The sequence below is a fragment of the Dermacentor silvarum genome, chromosome 1 (assembly GCF_013339745.2).
Source record: "Dermacentor silvarum isolate Dsil-2018 chromosome 1, BIME_Dsil_1.4, whole genome shotgun sequence".
NCBI classification, from domain to species: domain Eukaryota; kingdom Metazoa; phylum Arthropoda; class Arachnida; order Ixodida; family Ixodidae; genus Dermacentor; species Dermacentor silvarum.
The window spans coordinates 404,371,105-404,390,106 of NC_051154.1; the positions used below are offsets into that span (position 1 = coordinate 404,371,105).

At 46.0% G+C, this 19,002-nt stretch overlaps 1 protein-coding gene across 1 annotated transcript in view; it reads left to right on the forward strand.

Moving 5' to 3' along the window:
- Window positions 1-1,563: 1,563 nt before the first annotated feature.
- Window positions 1,564-19,002, forward strand: part of LOC119446756 (uncharacterized) — a 39,777-nt gene continuing 22,338 nt past the window's right edge. Inside the window, exons 1-2 of the mRNA XM_049663578.1 lie at window positions 1,564-1,597; window positions 11,485-11,658. Coding sequence (XP_049519535.1) covers window positions 1,564-1,597; window positions 11,485-11,658 — 208 coding nt within the window. The remainder of the gene's footprint in view (window positions 1,598-11,484; window positions 11,659-19,002) is intronic.

Consider the following 19,002-nt stretch of genomic DNA (forward strand, 5'->3'; position numbering starts at 1 on the left):
CTTATAAGCAGCCAGGGATCTTTGAATGCTATTGTGTTGTACTCTTAAAGGCAATGCTTAAGCGTTCTCCAATTCTGATGGTGTTTCGGTGTACTTTGATTCTAGACAACATTGAGGGGAATGTTGAAAACCGAGATTTCAAAAGTTTGATCGGGCCTATGTCGCAGAAAATACGTTGTCGGTGTCGATATCAACAGCGTCCAATAACGCTATCGCGTTCCACTCTTAAAGGCGAAGCTTAAGCGTACTCCATGTTTTTTACCGCCCATTTATCAGAAACTGTCCTGCCATAGTAGCGCCTCTGGATCACCTCCTTACCAAAAGAACACGACGTCTTAGCTGCATTGGGACGCCGCCGCTGAAGACGCCTTCATCAAGATCAAGGGCGCATTGGCAAACGCCCTCCTTCTTGCACATCCTGACCCCACGGCATCAGTGGCCCTCATGGCTGACGCGTCCAGAACAGCCATGGGAGCGGTCCTCTAGCAGCGCATCGATAATTTACGGCAACCCTTAGCATTTTTCTCCAAGAAACTCGCTCCAACCCTAGCTCGCTACAGCACTTTCGGTCGAGAGTCGCTTGGAATTTACCTCGCCATCCGTCACTTTCGCCCTATCGTCGAAGGCCGACCCCTTACCATCTTCACGGATCACAAGACCTTGACGTATGCGCTTTGCAGAGAGTCGTCGACACATACGCCACGAGAAATCCGCAATCTCTTGTTTATATCGGAATTCTCCACCGACATACGACACCTCAGCGGTGACCTGAATGTACCTGCTGACACCCTGAGCCATGTGAACGCCGTGACAGCACCTACACGTCCTGCGCCACTCGATGTGCAGACACTCGCCGCACATCAATTAATGATCCTGAGCTCCTTCAAATGCGCTTATCCAAAACAGCACTGCGGTTGGCCGATATGCTGCTTGATGGCGTCACACGCATCTGCGAAACTTCTACAGGCACACCGATACCATTTGTACCCAGGATGTTACGCAAGCAGCTTTTCGACACACTGCACCAGCTCGCTCACCCAGGTGGTCGTGCTCCACAATCCAGTCGTCGTGTGTGCCACGTCTCGTCTTCTTTTGACTGGTTTTTACTATTCAGTATGTACCAACTGACCCAGACAGCTACTCTACTCCACAACGCCTTCTTTCATTGCGCTACGTATGGCTCCGGATGAACGCCGATGTTCGCGACTGGGAACGTGCAAAAGTTCATCGGTATCCTGTTCCCCCGACACGCCAGTTTCTTCAACCTGATCATCGTTTCGACGTTTTCCACTGACCTTCTTGGACCCCTACAACCGTGTCGGGGATTTCGCTACCTGCTCACCTCTATCGACAGGTTTACCCGTTGGCCAGAAGCAACGCCACTTCAAAACAGTTCTACTGCAACTGTCGCGACAGCTTTTGTCACAACATGGGTTGCTCGCTCCGGTTGCTGCAAAATTATTACTGACAGAGGACAGCAATTCGAGTCCGCTCTCTTTCAAGAGCTCCTGCGGTTTCTTGGCACTAATTGTCTGCGCACGGCCGCGAACCATCCCCAAACCAATGGCCTCGTGGAACGCGTTCATCGCCATCTCAAGTGAGCGCTGATTGCTCATGGCACGCCATCGCAATGGGTTCAACGTCTGCCACTGGTAATTCTGGGTATAGGGTGCCCCTTGAAGTCGGCCATCGGGTGCTCGAGTGCGGAGCTCGTCTACGGTACTACGCTCCATCTGTCAACGACTGCTTCCCACCACAACCACCTTCGGCTGCTCTGTCTACTCATGAATATGTGCACCTTCTTCCCGACCTCTTCCGGGATTTAAAACGCTGTCCGACGTGTCCAGTTCAAGCGCGCACACGCAAATGCAAGTACACACGCGCGCACGCTCAAGCCACGCATATACACTCCTCCTCCCTGCTGCCTCTCAAAAACCTGGGCGTGCAAACAGATTCAGTGACACTCACTCTGCAATTACCGTTCAAACTCCAGGAATAATATATCGCTTTACGTTTTATATTTGGCTCTTCTTCATGTTTGTTGACACTCGACCGATATTTATTTTGAAATACAATTTTCCAAGTTCGGCCTTGAAGTTCCACAGAATGGGGAAGAGGAAGTGTTCAGAATTCCTGGGCATGTCTATGCTACAAAGCACGAAAGCTTTATTTTTTTTTAACGTAACACAAGGACATGCGCATGCTTGTAGTCATGTTGTTAAGGAATTAAATCTGATTATAAAAGTGATCAGTTAAGAAATGAGCGACACATTGCTACGTTTTAGTAAGTAAAAATATTAAATATCATATTTGAAGAGCACCACTAAAAAAAACCAAAACTGAAAACAAATCTTGAGTCTTGTGTTTCAGCCATCTGGAGAGAGACTGTGGAACGAAGTGCTACCTGGCGTTAAAGAAAGCGCGGTATGGAACCGCTGCCAGCATGACGAGGAGTTATTAGGCCATTCGAACGCGGCTTCCAACGCCCCGGTAGTGATACGCTGGGAGTTTTAAAGATACCACGTGAAGTTGCACGACTGTGTTTCAAAAAAACTTGCAGTGGCTTAGCTCGGCTATGCCAGGATATACGTAGCGTTAGCAAAGGTTCAGCTGATTATTCTTAGCTTTCCTGGTTCTCTCCTACGCTCAACCGCTAATTGCCAGGTAACTACTTCGGGATCCGATGAGTCAAGCTTCTCCGTTCTTCTGCGCTGTTGAGCAGCATTTGCGCTCTCCTTCTCCATGGCTATACCACACTGGCAAACGCCAGTCAGGAGCGCAGCGGCTCCAGCGCAGTGTCAGACGGCGACTGCACAGCGAGCGCGCGCCGGCGCCAGTGCGTCTACCACGGCTACGACGTCACTCCTCTGGAATGCGCAGACCGGCGGCGGTGAGTCGCGCGCGGCGGCGGCGGCGGAGTGCGCGAGAGGTGCCGGCTCCGGTGGCTCCGGTGCGCAAGCCGTGTGACATCACTGATCCTTGCGCATGCGCAGCACGGCTATTGATGTGCCGCGCGAAACGGGCTTGGCTAGGCCAGTGTAGCTAACGCTACAAAACCGCGTCTGGGAACAATGTTACGCCGCGCTTAGAAAGTCCGGATTGGGATCGCTTCAAAGCTGCGTCTCCGGACTACATACGCTGTAGCGGCGATTACGATTCCTGCGTAGTTTTATCACAGCGACCGTCTTTGTCACGAAAATCGAGTACAAATTTTCGTCGTTTCTGTAGGCTTCCATTGCTCAATCTTAACTGCTCTGGGCCGCGATTTTGTAGCGAGGCATTATGACTTCTTCTACACTCTTAAAAATAAAATTAGTAAATAGCTAGTAAATGCACGTTTTTACTAGGTTACTGTGTATTTTACTACCTTCTGACTAGTTCTGTACTAGCCAGTGGTTAGTAAAGCTAGTAAGTGCTACCTTTACTAACCAGAAATGCTTCTTAGTAGTTTTTACTAAGTAACTACTAAGCAACTACTAACTTGTCTGGCCTTGGCCTATTTTGCTGTGATTGTAACAGTCTTATGCGAAATTGAGATTAACTGTAGTGTTGTTCATTATGTTGGATTAACAGTTATATGCGACGTCGTATCACACATATGTACAGACAGTAGGCTTTAGACATTTGAGCACAAAGCTTTGATTATTCAACCAAATGCATAGGTGCTCACAGGTGCCACATGTGCTCCCTCAAACTAGGCCTATAAATACTGGTGAAGTTGCTTATTCAGCAAGTGTTGCGTAGCACCTTGGTCGCTCTATATTCGCGACTCCAGCAATTCATGCGACACCTAGCGGCGAGCGCCGGAAACAGCGTACGGAGGTCCGAGCGTCGGAGCAGTGGCTAGCACCGTACCTTCGCATTGCGATCGGGTGCGCTTCTAGTACGATGGAGTCACCATATGACCTACGAAACTCCACACGGCCCTGGAATTATGCTGAGTTTTGCAGTTTTGCGGCGCCGAAGAGCCACATGGATTGCGAATCTTATCAGAGACAACGGCAAATGTTGTGTTCTCAACATCTTGCTCGAGAAAGTTCTCATTTTTTTCTAGGCGAGGGTCGGTTTGTTTGTGTGAAGATAACGCGATCCTGTTGCTTGTACTATATTTGCACTAAAGCGCTTCAGCGAACTTCAGAAAGTTTGCGTAGAGGTTGTTACTGCCATCGTGATAACGTTCAGCGTATGCGTGCTGCAACATGCAGTTTCATGTGATAGCCAGTGTGGTTATGCAGTTTATGATGCAAATCTCGCCGCGGTACTCAAGCTTTCCTTGATTATAGCTGCTACATCGGATACATGCAGCGCACAACGTGGAACTACCGAGTATGGTACATCAGCGAAAATCGGTACATCGGAGTTTCAGGAACTCCCGAGTAACGTCGGTAAATCGTTCTATGTAAGCACAACATGTAGGCACCAGCGTGCAAAATAACTATGTGGCGGCAAAGCGGTACGCCTTCCTTGCGACCTGGGCACGCTACCCGTGTAACTAGTGCAAATTAGTAGGCCCTCATTTGAAAATGCGTAATTATGAAAGCAATTGTATCTCTCATCAGTGTCTGAAGGAAATTGGCAGTTCAGAGGCGAACACAGTTTTGGCCACTTAAAGTGCAGGATACGTAAATTATACAATAACAGAGAAAATTAATTAGATTCGTAATGCATTAGCTTAGTTAACATTAATTTACACAGAAACATTTGTTGTATTTCATTAGTTTACACAGCAGCCATAAGCGACATGTTCGTAGACAGCGGGGAGTAATAATCAGTCATGGTCAGGCCACTCAGCACAAGCCATACCTGTACATGGTGTGCAAATGTGTTTTTATTGTAGTAAGCAGATCTTTCAGTTTCTTATTTATCGTTTTGTTCTCTACGAGAGAAACAATGCGCCAACTACTGCAGTAACTACAGCTAAGTGAAGCAGCAGTGACGTCGCGCAAATCTCGAATGTAAAATAGATAACACGAACGCAAAAGTAGCGGGAAAGGTTCGCCACAGATTCGTAGTGCATGCTCGCGATAAGGTGCAAAGCTTGATTTTAGTTTCGCTGGCTCTCTGGACAGAAAAGAGCGTGCAGAGTTTGCGCCTTCGCCGAACGAAAATGTGTTAAGGCAACAACAGTGAGAAAGTGCGCGCCAGCTGCGCATTTATCCGCATGTACAGCGGCAACAGCTAATCGAGCAAGTCGGTGCGCTGCTGCGGGCCATGTTAAACGTTCCTATCTGAGCAGGTTGTAAGATTTCGGCAATCCTGGCGAGGCTAGCGTGACGTATCCAACTTCGCCAGCCGCTGTCTCGTACGCTCGAAACACCGGACAATCTATCCGCGTCTTAACAGTGAATCAAAGCAGCAGAAACGTGCTTGTACATTTCCGAACGTCCAACAATGCACGAGTATACGTTGGTTCCACGACCAATGGGTTCAAGAATACATCGGTGATTTTCATCAGAATCTCGTGCGGGTCCGCTGTCACGCCAGATGTTTGCACACACCGTGCGACCACTTTAGCCTCATTACCCACTGTGCCTCTCTTAGATCAGCTAAAATGATTTGGTCGGCGTAAGCTACACGCTTTCCTTCCACAAAACAGCGCAAACCAGCATCACACCGCACGAAAATCATCAAACACAGTGGTTTCGGCGACGCGGGGACCTCCGTATAACCGCCATGTTGCACAGTGTAGCCAGACGCGGCCAGTTCTCGCAGCGCCCCCTGCAGTTCATTTGAGTTGCGAATATGCTTTCTTGCTTGTTGGACATATGCAGTCAATTCTTACCCGGAGGCAGTGCGGCTTCATGTCCTTGGCAAATTTACATTACGTATATGCCACCAATTAAGGCCGTAATATATAGCAATAGGACGCGGTTCTTTTCATGTATATTTATTATTTCACTTTTTTATGCTTTTACAATACCATCGACTTCATAGGACAATGCAATCGGCTCTTATAAATCGAATAGGTCCCATTGTATTGTTGGTAATTATATTTCAGTTGTGTTAGTAACTGCACTACCGAGGTAGTATTTAGTTACTACTAAGTTAGTGCTTTTTGCTAGCTTCAGCAGGTAGTGAAAAGTACTAACCATCATTTTACTACTTGCATTTACTAAGAAGGTAGTGCTTTTTGGGACTAGTAACGTGTTAGTATTTACTTAGTGAATATGACGACCTTTTTTTAAAGAGTGTACTCTAGTCTTATCATCCACCGCTCTCGGCCGGCGGATCCCGTTGATAACGCGAGCGGACCGTCGCTCCGACCACTGATAAAGCGCGATAAGCGCGAAAAGGCATTAATCCTGGAAAGGCATCGCTACAAAATACCGGCCCTGGGCTGGTATTTTGTAGCGGTGCCTTTCCGATGATAATGCCTTTTCGCGCTTGGTCAGTGGTCAGAGCAACGGTCCGCTCACGTTATCAACGGGATCAGCCTGCCGTGAGCGGTGGATGATAAGACTAGTGTAGAATAAAGCATAACGCATCGCTACAAAATACCGGCCCTGGGAACAAAATTCTAACGTTTCATAGCACAATCACTGCATTTGTGTAGTGTGGTTTGTCTTATAGAAGACGTCTGTCACCTGCATTTTTCAATAATCGCTCTGTACTTTTAACTATTCGCGAAAAACCAACTCGTCCCATTGAAAACGTGCAAGCTTCGCGCTGCGGTCGCTTGGGGCGCTCGTTGGTACGTGTACAGAAAAGCTGGATATGGATGCTCCGACTCAGCCACAAGAGAATCAAGTTATTCAATATAGCTTGTGCCTGCTTTAGCTATGACGTACGTGGATAGGCAAATTATTGTGTGTTCTCTATGGACTGCATGGAGAAAATAATAAAGCGCCTGCAACTGGAAGCACTCGCGATAAAAGATGTGCTTCTATCTTGTGCACACAGCACCGGCGGACTAATTCGTTTTGTTGCTAAGTGTGTTCGTGGTCAGTGTGAAATTCTGCTTAACTAGCTTCGTGTCAGTCCTACACAATAGACGTGTATGAGCTAGGGCTTAACCTGTGACTGCCGTGCAGCGTGAAAAACGGAGAAAAACTTAAATGTACTCATATGAATCGTGGTATGCTTAAAGCACACGGTAATCGAGATGACAAAGCACGGGAAAAATACAGCACATATATATATATATCCGTAGCGAGAGGAATAAATATGATACTCCTCTTTAAAAACAAACACACAAACACACAAACAAAACAAAGTACAGCATATTGGACGTTGTCTAGTATCTTTCATACAGTACGTCAATGCCTAACATACGTCTATATTTATGGATATCTCGCAGAAAAAAGCGTAGCCAACTGCACGACGTTTCAGCTGCAGTGAAGCCGACGGCGCCACAGGGCACTCTCAGGTGGATCTCTGGTATATTTCTGTGATCTGAAATGCGATCGAATTAAAGAAGGCACACTAACCGGCATTCAGAGACGACAAGACGGCTGCAGCGCTCTCAGAGCCAGCCACTGCAGCCGACTGACAACCGCAAACGCTCTGCGGCCCGCACCGTTTCCGCAGTCCCCTCACCATCGTCACATCAAAAAACATGGCGGCTGCCTACCGGCGCTGGAAATTCTGTTCAATAGGTTGCGACTGCAGTCTACAGTTAAACAAAAGAAAGGAGTTGTGAGAACACCACCTGAAAAATTATGGACGGAAAAAGACTGCAAAGCATGTATGCTAGCTCCTCTTGGCAGGATTTATCGGTAAAAAAACTTGTTTCACTACGTGTGAATAGTACCTGTGTCAATGTCATTCGCATGATGTGACGTCATTATGGCTTACTCTGTGTTCACTCCTGTGACTTGACGTGTTACATCTATGCACTACGCATGGCGGGTGTTGTTTCCATGTTGAAGAGGTACTGTTGGGCTAGTTGACTGAACATTATCGATTCAACAACCGCGCACTCGGTGAGACTAAGACGAACATTAAACACATGTTCATGTGTGTGTATGTATGTCAGTGTTCGTCTTTTTCTCATCAACTGTGCTGCCGTTGAATTGATAATTGTTTCTATGTGTCTTTCTATGTTTGTTTTTTGTGTCTCTGTGAGCGGACACTGAGGGGACACTGCTGATTGTGCCGGTTTCGGGACTATAAACTTTATTATTGAGGCATATTTAAATTGCGCAATCAGCTCGACAATGTTCTTAGCCTGTTATCTAGAAACAGCTTCTGAGACTTTCAGCAATATACATTTGCTCTTCTACAAGTTCTGCTGTTACGATGTGGTTCGGGGAGCAGGCTTAATTGTGAGAGTCAGAGACGCCTACGAGGGCGGCAAGGTAAGAATGTCAACACATAGCACACAAACATAGAAAGTGCAAATACGGGAACACAGGGCATGGGAGCAAGGGATAGCAAGCATCCCCACAAAGCGTTGAGACAGACTGCCACAGCACACTCAGAGTTTGAGAAACTGCACGAGCGGAGATGGCAGGCGAGCTCTCGCAGACTCTTGTTTCGTCGGGTGGTTGGCGGGAGTGGAAGACGTGTCGTTAAGAGGTCCCCTCATGCGCTGGCGCTCGACCGGGTCTCTCCGACAGCTGTTGGACTTCAGAACGTTGACTTACGACCGAAGCCAACACGTCTTCCTTGCTCCTCTTCTCAGCTCCATCTGTCCTGCCCGACGTGGTATCTTCTCCTTCTGCAGGCTGTTTGAGCCACGCGCTATTCGCTGATTCGCTGCCTCGATTCGTTGTTTTCTTCTTGATTTGTTATTTTGCTAGGCCACGAGTGCTAGTGCAGCGAGGTGTCGTACTTGGTGTGGACGATGCAGGCGCCGCGGTACACGTGCTTCCATGTTTTTGACGCCACTCCGTCGTCCAGGCGTCTGTTGGCACTTGAGCACAACTGCCAGTTGTAGCGCTCACCGTCTTCATATTGTTGTACCACATGCTATTACTGTCTTTTTAAATAACTTTTTGTATGGAAGTTGTTTATCTAACTGTATGACAGCAGTGTCCCCTCACTTTCTTTTACTGCAACCGACCTACTTGACAGTAACTAACGTAAAGCTCCTCATATCTAAATCGAATATCTTGGGGAACCAGACATTTCTGCTACTAATAAATAGCTAATTGCTATAAAAGGGGAAAAGGTTGCGTTGCCGAAAAGCGTGTGCTTATCAGTCGGTATTGTTTTCGAACACTTATACGAAGCGCTGTGATGAGGACAAGTGTAAATAATAAACGCTACTTTTTGCAGCTTTGCCCAGAAGAGAAACTTGCAGAATTTGTGAAGCCGAAGGTAAGGCGTACTTTTCAGTTGCATCAGGCAATCTAACCCTGAGTGCATTGTTCTATATTTGTCTAAAAAATATTCACACATTTATCGCTGTTATCGATATATCGCACGGCCCAAGACATGCCAACAGCATCTGAAGTTTGTGGAATTTTGACGCATAACAACGTACTACAACGTGACAATATTTACAAATATTCTGTGTTCGGAAATTTTCATCAGGCGATTTTAGAGTTTCTGTCGCACTGCATGCTCGAAGTTTAGGCAACGCAAATAGTTTGCGAGCCCACGGCTCGCCTTGCACATGCAACTGAGCCCACATCTTAGACACATAGCAGCTCCTATAGCCCACGTGAGACAATAAATCATGTCGGAAGGTATATTCCGCCATGTTCCGCGCACGGAGATGGATAGAATTGGTTAGGTTCACATTTTCTTGTTTCAATTACGGTACATGTAACTGTATAATTCGCTATGCGGTGGATATTTACTTCACATTAGCACATCTCACTGAATAGCGAATGTGTTGACGTCTGCTTTGATAAGAACGTTAAAGCAGATGGTTTTATTTTTCCGCACTTAGACACTAGACGGCCACTAGGGTAGATCTACTGATCTCAGCCTACAATTCAGTCGCTTGTCTTTGCTGCGTTAACTCTTCTGTTTCGCTGGCCGATTGTACCGCAACAGTGCCTTTTTCTGGCTTTATATGTCAATTCCTGTGCGAGTCGAGAAAACAAAAAAAAAGAATGTATATTTGATAATTTTTTTTATGATAGCGACCACTCAAATAAGCAGACGCAATCATATGCTTGTAAACTTTTCTAATCTTGGCCTACACGATGCTTTGATCACTTGGCTGGAACACTTTCTAAGAAAAGTGCTGTTTAGTTCACGTCTACGAACAGCTACGATTCCCCTGTAGATATGATGTTCCCCAAGATGCAGGCCTATCGTCGGTGTTATTTTTTGTCTACGTCGATAACCTGCCTAGTAAACTAAAGAAAAAATTAAGACTATTTACTGACAATTGCATCGCGTAGAACTCCATCTGCTCGGCTGGGGACAGAACCACGCTACAAAAGCGCATCAATACAATAGAAAGTGGTGTAAAAAATGGTGCATGAAGCAAATGTTTGCAGAATACTTGGCCATGACATTTGCACGCAAACACACAACAGTTGATATCACATAGCATATAATTTGAGGTCCCATATTCCGGACATCATCCTATAATTGAGTTCATTTCATGGCCTCCTTCTCATGGGCAGCTCATACTGAAACTATTTGGTCGGGACCTTCACGCACGCTAGGTTACTTGCGACGGAGCTTGTAGCTAGCTCCACCAGAAATTTAACAAGCTCTCATGCCAGAGGTATGTTCCCCCTAAATTTGAGTACGTGGCTATATGGCATCGCTCTCGTGAATACCCTATTAACATACTAGAAGCAGTCCAAAATTTTTTGCAAGGGTTATCGCTACTGAATGAGGCCCAAGATATGCACTCATGCGCATACATGACCTACGATCTCTCCTTTCTCGCCGCGTCATCTCCAGCCTCTTCCCCTCTTTACTACAATCCGCATTCAACACAATAATCAAATTTCCTAATACCGCCGCGTATTCAAACCACCGTCAAGATTATGTTCCCGCCTTAATCGCAGTCATCTGATAGCGCACATTCGCGAACGGCACATCAGCGATGACCGATGAAGTTTTTTTTTTTTCCAAATGCAACAACCATGTGGAGCGCCATTCGCGATAGCACATTTTCGAGTACAGACCCTGTCTTCTTCCGGCAACAACTGTCCAACATCACATGAGAAAACAATTTTATCGTTGCCCTGAATTACTGTTGTTTTCATTGAAATGAATCTTACTACTGCCTTATTAACATACCAGTTTTAGTGTTTTTTAAATATTTTTTCACTGCTTCTTTGTTTCAGTACATGCACAACTAATTTCTATTGAAATATCCCATCTCATTTCTCTTGTGTCATTGGTGTTTTCTTTCCTATGTGTCATACTACCTTGTTAGAGCGGCCGCCTTATGTAATATCTTTGGGTCCCATTAAGGCTGCAATAAATCAAATTATATGAAACCGCTGCTTGATCGCGCCATAGTTGCTTGCATAAGGGCTTGCGTTACACCATAGTTTTCGTACTGTCGTCGATTATGGTTGCACCAAAAGGTATGCAAGTACGTTTTCAATGAATTACACTGTCCAGAGCACCGTCTGCTGCGACTGGTGAGTCTAACCAAGGCGCCGTGCAATGACTTCTACGAGTTCGTGTGTGGCCGTATGGAGCGCGAGCTGAAGGCATCTGCGTCCTGGTCACCGGTCGCTCAGCGAACTCTGGTGGCTGATAGTCTGGAACGCCGCATGCTGCTTTTTCTCCAGGGTATGCATAATCCTCCAATAAATAAATAATACAGAGTGCAAGAAACAATTCCGACAATAAAAGCGCGCAAACACACTTCAAGTTAAGCTGCACGAAACTTCAAAATTATCTATGTTGCGCTACCATAGCCCAGCCGAAAATGCACAGAGCTAGTTCAAATGTACCGAGGACTGAAGCAAGGATCCCTTCTGTCTCCACTGATATTTACGCTTTAGGTTGAGGGAACAGAAAGACGACTGGAAAACAATGATTAAGTTTCGATTTATCTTTCATCTGTATTGGGCAGATGGCGCAAGAGAGGGCCCCTGGGTTGGTGTATGGGAAGACATACTGCTATTAGCGGATTAACCAACATATTTACAGAAACGTGCGAATATGCGTGGCAATAAATCGACATCTTATGCCTCAATTTTAGCACAGAGAAATCGGGAATCGTCATCTCTATTGAAGAGATGAGTAATGACGTGGTAGCAATTCAAGAGAAAATAATATCCGTAGGTAAGTTATATTCAGTCGCTGAATATCAATCATAAGCAATCATAATACCTTGGTGTACGCGTAAACAAAAGAAACACCGAGTCAAGCATTCACCAAGGTAATATGAGGATAATGAGGAAGCGAAATACAAGTATTATAAAACATAGAACACTTTGGGGACACAATTATTATGAGGAAGTGTGAGGAATTAATAAAGGAGTAATGGTGATCGTAAATGCCAATGTGTGCCTGAAATTAGATATATTGTCATGGTTCAAAGCTTACCAATGGTCGAGTGACCGACTGGAATTGGGGGCCTACGGTAAAACCACATGTAAGGCCGTGTAGGGTGACGTGGGTTGGGTCACTTTTGAAGCCAGAAAACCACAAAAAAATATGTCTTGAAGAAAGTCTCAGGAACACGGATGAAAAGAAATCGGAAGCAAACATTCAGAAATAACTGTGCCTCTAAATCGTGATCGCAGAAGGGAGAAAAAGGCGAAGAAAGTTGACAGGAATGTACAAGATAATTGAAAGTGCAAACAGACAATCAGGCTACAGCAACAAGACAGTGAGAGAAACAGAGACAGTGCAAATGATGGAAACAGAACGTCCATGGAGATTAACAAGTACGGCAAGAAAGAATAAAGGAGAGAAAATTTGTACGATAAGACAAATGGCAGTGCCTTGCCATTTGAGGCCCAGCTGGCTGTTCTGAGGGGAAGAAAAACATACCGAAGGAAATATTCGCAGCAGGATCATAAGCGTGTCTGCTACTGCAATATCTAGAGGTAGTTCAGCACGTCCTAATGAAATACGAAGATATTCACTCCGTCACTTTCCAGAAGCGTTGGGACGCAAAGCTGATGGAAGCATTAACTGCTCATCGGGGGAGATAAGTAAAGGCGTTTAGGCTATTGGGAGGGCACAGGGAAGATATAGATAAAGCCGCGGTTGTTACAGGCATAAGTATACCTGTTTAATGTAGAGGTGGAGGCTGTAATGTAGAAACGTAAGAATAATGATAGATATGAAAAATGGTGAACTGCAATGGATGCATACTTCGGGAGACTTTGCTCTTGGGATACATGAAGCTAAGAACAAAAACAACGCAAGAAACGGCCCTCTACCTTCTCTCGTTTCACGCGCTGTTTTTATTCGTATATATATATATATATATATATATATATATATATATATATATATATTCAACATAATTAGTTCAGGGCAGGCTAAGTGACTCTCATCACGCCGGTTGGAAGTGCACGCCAGTAGAAATTATCCTCATCTGTCTAATTCATTCATGAGCTAGTTGGTAAGCATCCATAACATAGACGAATGCGTGCAAACTGATTAATAAAAATATTGTGGAGAAGCCATCGAGATAATTGTCAACCTAAGCAAATAGCCGAACGCACCCAGAAAGCCATTGGCTTTATTAAAGTGGCTTTTCCAATACATCGTATATTTTATTAACTTCGGATGAGTGCTCGTGTACGCGATGCACAGGTCGAGTTTTCCGTTAGATATCTATAAAGTTGGTGAAGTCCGCCTATAATGCTATAAAGAAATGCTTGAGCGACCGTGGGATTGAGCACAGCAGCCCAAAGCTCTGACCATTAGGCCACGATAACACCAATACTTTGCTCGTGCCAAAGAAGCTCTTTGAAATATCTCGCGCGTTCTTCAGGCGTCCGTTTCTGAAATCTTTCCCTCTTGATAGCTAGCGCTTTCAGACGATTTACTATACTGCACTGCTTTCGAGATCGGCCCACGGTTTGATGCCGGTTTGATGCCCCCCCCCCCCCCAAAAAAAAAAGAACTATTCGTTTTAAAAGCTAATCGCTTTACCATTCATTCACAATGATGTCAGGTTAGAATAGTGCCTCGAGCTGTCTGCTTGTGTCGTCCTCTTAGCGCTTAGAATTATAATATTATGAGTGTTGCAACGCACCTACTAAACGGCAGTTTTCGATCCCGTGCAGCGTCTCATTGGCTGTAATGCATAGCTCACCATGCACATCTATTGGCCATTATGTTCTTTTTGTATCTCGTGTTGGAGTTCAAAGCTTTCAAATTTTCTATACATGGTTGACGCCAAACAGAGCGAAAAAAAAGAAAGAAACACAAGGCCGATTAAAGTGGTGTGCTCTTTTACTTTCCCAACAGGCGAGATGTCCTCCAGTTATTTATTTTATGATCTAGACACGTTGCGAATTGTAAACATTTACTAAAAGCAGCGCGCCCTAGAAAACCAAACAAAAATTGTCTCTTATCACATTTATTATAGCAAATCATCACGTTCGTAGTCTGAGAAACATGCCCTAACATGAACACCTTTTTGTTATTTTGTAGAAAGGTCTGATACTACCTGGGTTCATCATTACGTCTGGAAAAGTTGCGTAGAGGGTAAGTCTAAGCTTCAAACTATCGGCTTTTTTCCTTTTTTTGGAGGTGGGAGGGCGACACAAGAACGTTATTTGCTCGTGTCCACGAACTTTCGAATTCATTGCCTTTGCCGGATGGCAAGAGTAGGAGTACTTCAAAATGTTCTTAGCATAGACACGCAATTTTCACTTGCATATATTTATTCTACTCTAATGGAATATCAACAACATGTCCGCGTAAATATGCTACGGCTTATCAGCAGCATTTCAACTGCCAGTGCGTCCGGCTTTTCCGTCCCTGAGGACCGCCCAGAAGCTCCGGACGAGCAACACCACTAATCGGATCTCAACGATGAAAGTACGCTCTTCTATAAGGTTTTCTTTAGGCGACAGAAAATAGACGTGGCAGCAACTCAGTTTTCTCTCTTCCGTTTTCATAAAACTTGTATTAATTTGCGCTGCCCTCAGATAAGTCTGACGTCACCACACTTGCAAGGTTGCATCTAAAATGCTACAATTTTGAATCTGTAGCATCATAGCATTCGAAATGGTGGCAAAATGGTACGAATTTCTGCGTTGTGCGAGTGCGCCATGCAAGTTGTTACTAAATCCATTATCTGACCCGAAGAGCACTTATTTTAATTAAGGGGCTTGCTTGCATTGCCCTGGCAAGCGCTGGTTGCTGAGTGTTTACATTGCGTGGTAGACGACTGCAATCTGGCTTGAATGGTTATTTTCGGCATTGAGATGGCACCGCGCCATGTGCGCTTTCAAAGTCGTGCAATGCTGATCCTGACTTCGCGGCATCTTGTCTCCTTGGAGAGAATCCGCGATATTGAAAGGTGATATCTATGACACGCTGCTGGAAAAGCTGCTGGAGCCGATGGAATAACCGTCGATTTAATCAGATGGAATAGATATGCTTGAAAAGCTTGCGGCCCTTTACACGCGATGCCTCACGACTTCGAGTGTACCAGAGAGCTGGAAGAACGCCAACATTATACTAATCCATCAGAAGGGAGACGTTAAAGAATTGAAGAATTACAGACCCATTAGCTTCTTTCAGTATTGTATAAAATATTCACCAAGATAATTTCCAATATAATCACGGCAACACTTGACTTCAGCCAACTAAGTGAACAGGCGGGCTTCAGGAAATGATTTTTACGATGGATCAACCTCTCTATATGACTTTCATTGATTATGAAAAAAGCATTGGATTCAGTAGAGATACCAGCAGTCATAGAGGCATTGTGTAATCAAAGAATACAGGAGGCATACGTGAACATCTTGGCAAATATCTACACGGATTCCACAGCTACCTTGGCTCTCCACAAGAAAAGTAGAAAGTTACCTCTCAAGAACGGGGACAGGAAGGAAGACATAATCTCTCCAATGCTATTCACTGTATGCTTAGAAGAAGTATTCAAGCTCTGAGACTGGGAAGTCTTAGGAGTGACGATAAACGGCGAATATCAAAGCAACCTTCGGTTTGCAGATGACATTGTCCTATTCAGCAACAATGGAGACGAATTACAACTAATGATTGAGGACTTTAACCGAGAAAGGGTAAGAGTGGGGTTGAAGACGAATATGCAGAAGAAAAAGATTATGTCCAATAGCCTGGCAAGGAAACAAGAATTCAGGATGGCCAGTCATCCTCTATAGAGTCTGTAAAGGAGTATGTTTATCTAGGTCAATTACTCACAGGGGATCCTGATCATGAAAAAATTTACAGAAGAATTGGGCTGGAGTGCCTACGGCAGGCATTACCAAATCCTGACTGGGAGCTTACCACTGTTGTTGAAAAGAAAAGCTTACAATCATTGTATTCTACCGGTGCTAATATATGGGGCAGAAACATGGAGGCTAACTAAGAACCTCGAGAAAAAGTTAAGGACCACACAAAGAGCGATGGAACGAAAAATGTTAGGCTTAACGTGAAGAGACAGAAAGAGAGCGGCGTGGATCAGAGAGCAAACGGAGATAGCAGATATTCTAGTTGGCATTAAGAGGAAGAAATGGAGCTGGGCAGGCCATGTAATGCGTAGGATGGATAACCGGTGGACCATTAGGGTTACAGAATGGATACCAAGAGAAGGGGAGCGCAGTCGAGGACGGCAGAAAACTAGGTTGGGTGATTAAGTTGGGAAAACCCGCCGTGGTTGCTCAGTCAACTAACCCGCAGGGGCGTCTGCGAAAGCAGGCGTTTGGTGTGTTGCGACACCACGGACCCGAGCACATGGGGGTTGGACCCTCCCGCGTGTAGCCGTGCGCGGCTTAGCCGTGTCTGGGGAAAGGGGGATCCTGGGGGTTGAGCCGATGCCGGGTGTTTGGACCTTTAAGGCCCCCCGGCGGAGGCAACACACCTCTTCGGCCTCTGCTTCACATAGACGGCACCCCTGGGCTGACCCACCCAGAGGAAATCGGCTGGTCGCCTTTTCCTATCCCCCTCTCTGACCTTTTTCTTTCCTATCTCCTTTCTTTACTGTCCTGTCTTCTCTTCTCTTCTCTTACTTCCACGTTTTTCATAGGCGGCTTGGGTTAACCTTGTGTACCTGTCCTCCCATGGGCATAATACATTCGGTTATAGTAGCGATGTACGGCTGGCGTATGCTGTCTTAAACATTAAGAACTGCAGCGTCCCCAAGTTGGGCTCCATGGTGGGTGGCCGCCATTGCTGCCGAACACAAAACTAATTACATGGGAACCCCTACATTTCCCCGTCTTGATCGCCAGCCTCAGAAGAGGGGGCGCACCGATGAATCCTTGTATACGTTTACAAAGCCAACTGAAACTTTCCCGCGATTCCACGTGATCCACAGTGAGAAAACCGAAAAATCAGCCCGAATAATTTCACCATTTGTTGTCGCAAAATCTCTGACGGAAAACCTTGGACCTGGCTACAAGATCACCAGAATGACCAGCGGTGACCTTCTGTTGGAGGTTAAGGATCACCAACAATACCAAAAGCTCACCAGTCTTCAATCACTCGGACAGCACCCGGTAACTGTTACGCCACATCGAACCATGAATACCTCACGCGGAGTAGTATCTGACGTAGACCTCCTAGAATTGACTGAAACCGAGCTTCTAGAAGGCTGGAGCGACCAAAATGTCATCAATGTGCAACGCATAAAAATCAGGCGGGACAATAAAGAAATACCAACACACCATCTAATTCTGACATTTTCATCAAGCATTCTGCCCCAGACGATCCTAACAGGCTACATCAAACTGAACGTGCGACCTTACATCCCAAATCCGAGACGATGCTACCAGTGCCAAAGGTTCGGACACGGTTCGCAGAGTTGCCGTGGTCGACTCACCTGCGCCAAGTGCGGAGTGCAAGGCCATGCCTCAGATAGCTGTGAGGCCACGCCTCACTGTGTAAATTGTGACGGCGAACATCCGGCGTATTCTCGCTCTTGTCCAGGCTGGAAAAGAGAAAAAGAAATAATAACTATAAAGGTCCGTGAGAACATCTCGTTCAGGGAAGCACGCAAAAGGTGCTCGCCTTTTCATAACACTACATACGCTGATGCGGCACGTCAGGGGGCACGGTCGCATCGGCTTCCGCCACCAGCCCGGCCTGCACGTAGCGAGCCGTCGGCTGGGGCAACCGCCCCTACGGTGGGAGCAGCCAAGGCTGCCCTGCCCTCCCTCGACTCGGCCACACCAGTGGCCTCTGCAAACCTTGGCAGCAGCCAGGGCCGCACAGAGGCAAAGGAGGGTCCATCAACCTCCGCACTGGTGGGGGCAAAGGCTTTGTCCTCAAAGACGAAGCCTGTACGTACACATCGCTCGTTGGAGCGAGTGTCCAAAGCCCCGGATGAGGCAATGGACACTACCACATGCGAGATGGCGCATGGAGCGCCTAGGGTGCGACGAGGCTCTCTCGAGCACCCCAAAAAGGGGAAAACTCCAATTACAGGGCCTGAAAAGGCTCTGTAGGATAAGTCCAAGTACTCGACCAAGACACACAGCACATTTCCTTCCAACATGAACACAATAATTCAGTGGAATATAAGGGGACTACTGCACAACCTAGACGACATTCAAGAACTTTTACACAAATTTAATCCAAAAGTGCTGTGTGTCCAGGAAACTCACCTTAACTCTAGAAACAGCAGCTTTCTCCGTCAGTATAATATTTTCCGAAGAGATCGCGAGGATGCTGCCGCATCATCTGGAGGTGTGGCCATAATACTCGATAGAACTGTAGCCTGTCAGCATTTTCCACTGCAAACCGCACTGGAGGCCGTGGCTGTTCGTGCTGTCCTTTCAAATAAACTGGTAACCATTTGCTCGCTCTATATACCTCCAAACTACCAGCTGCACAAACAAGAATTTCAGTCTTTCATTGATGAGCTCCCCGAACCCTACCTTGTTCTTGGGGATCTCAATGCACACAGCGGCCTGTGGGGCGACTCTCGCATCGATGCGCGAGGCCGTTTAATTGAAGACTTTCTTTTCTCAT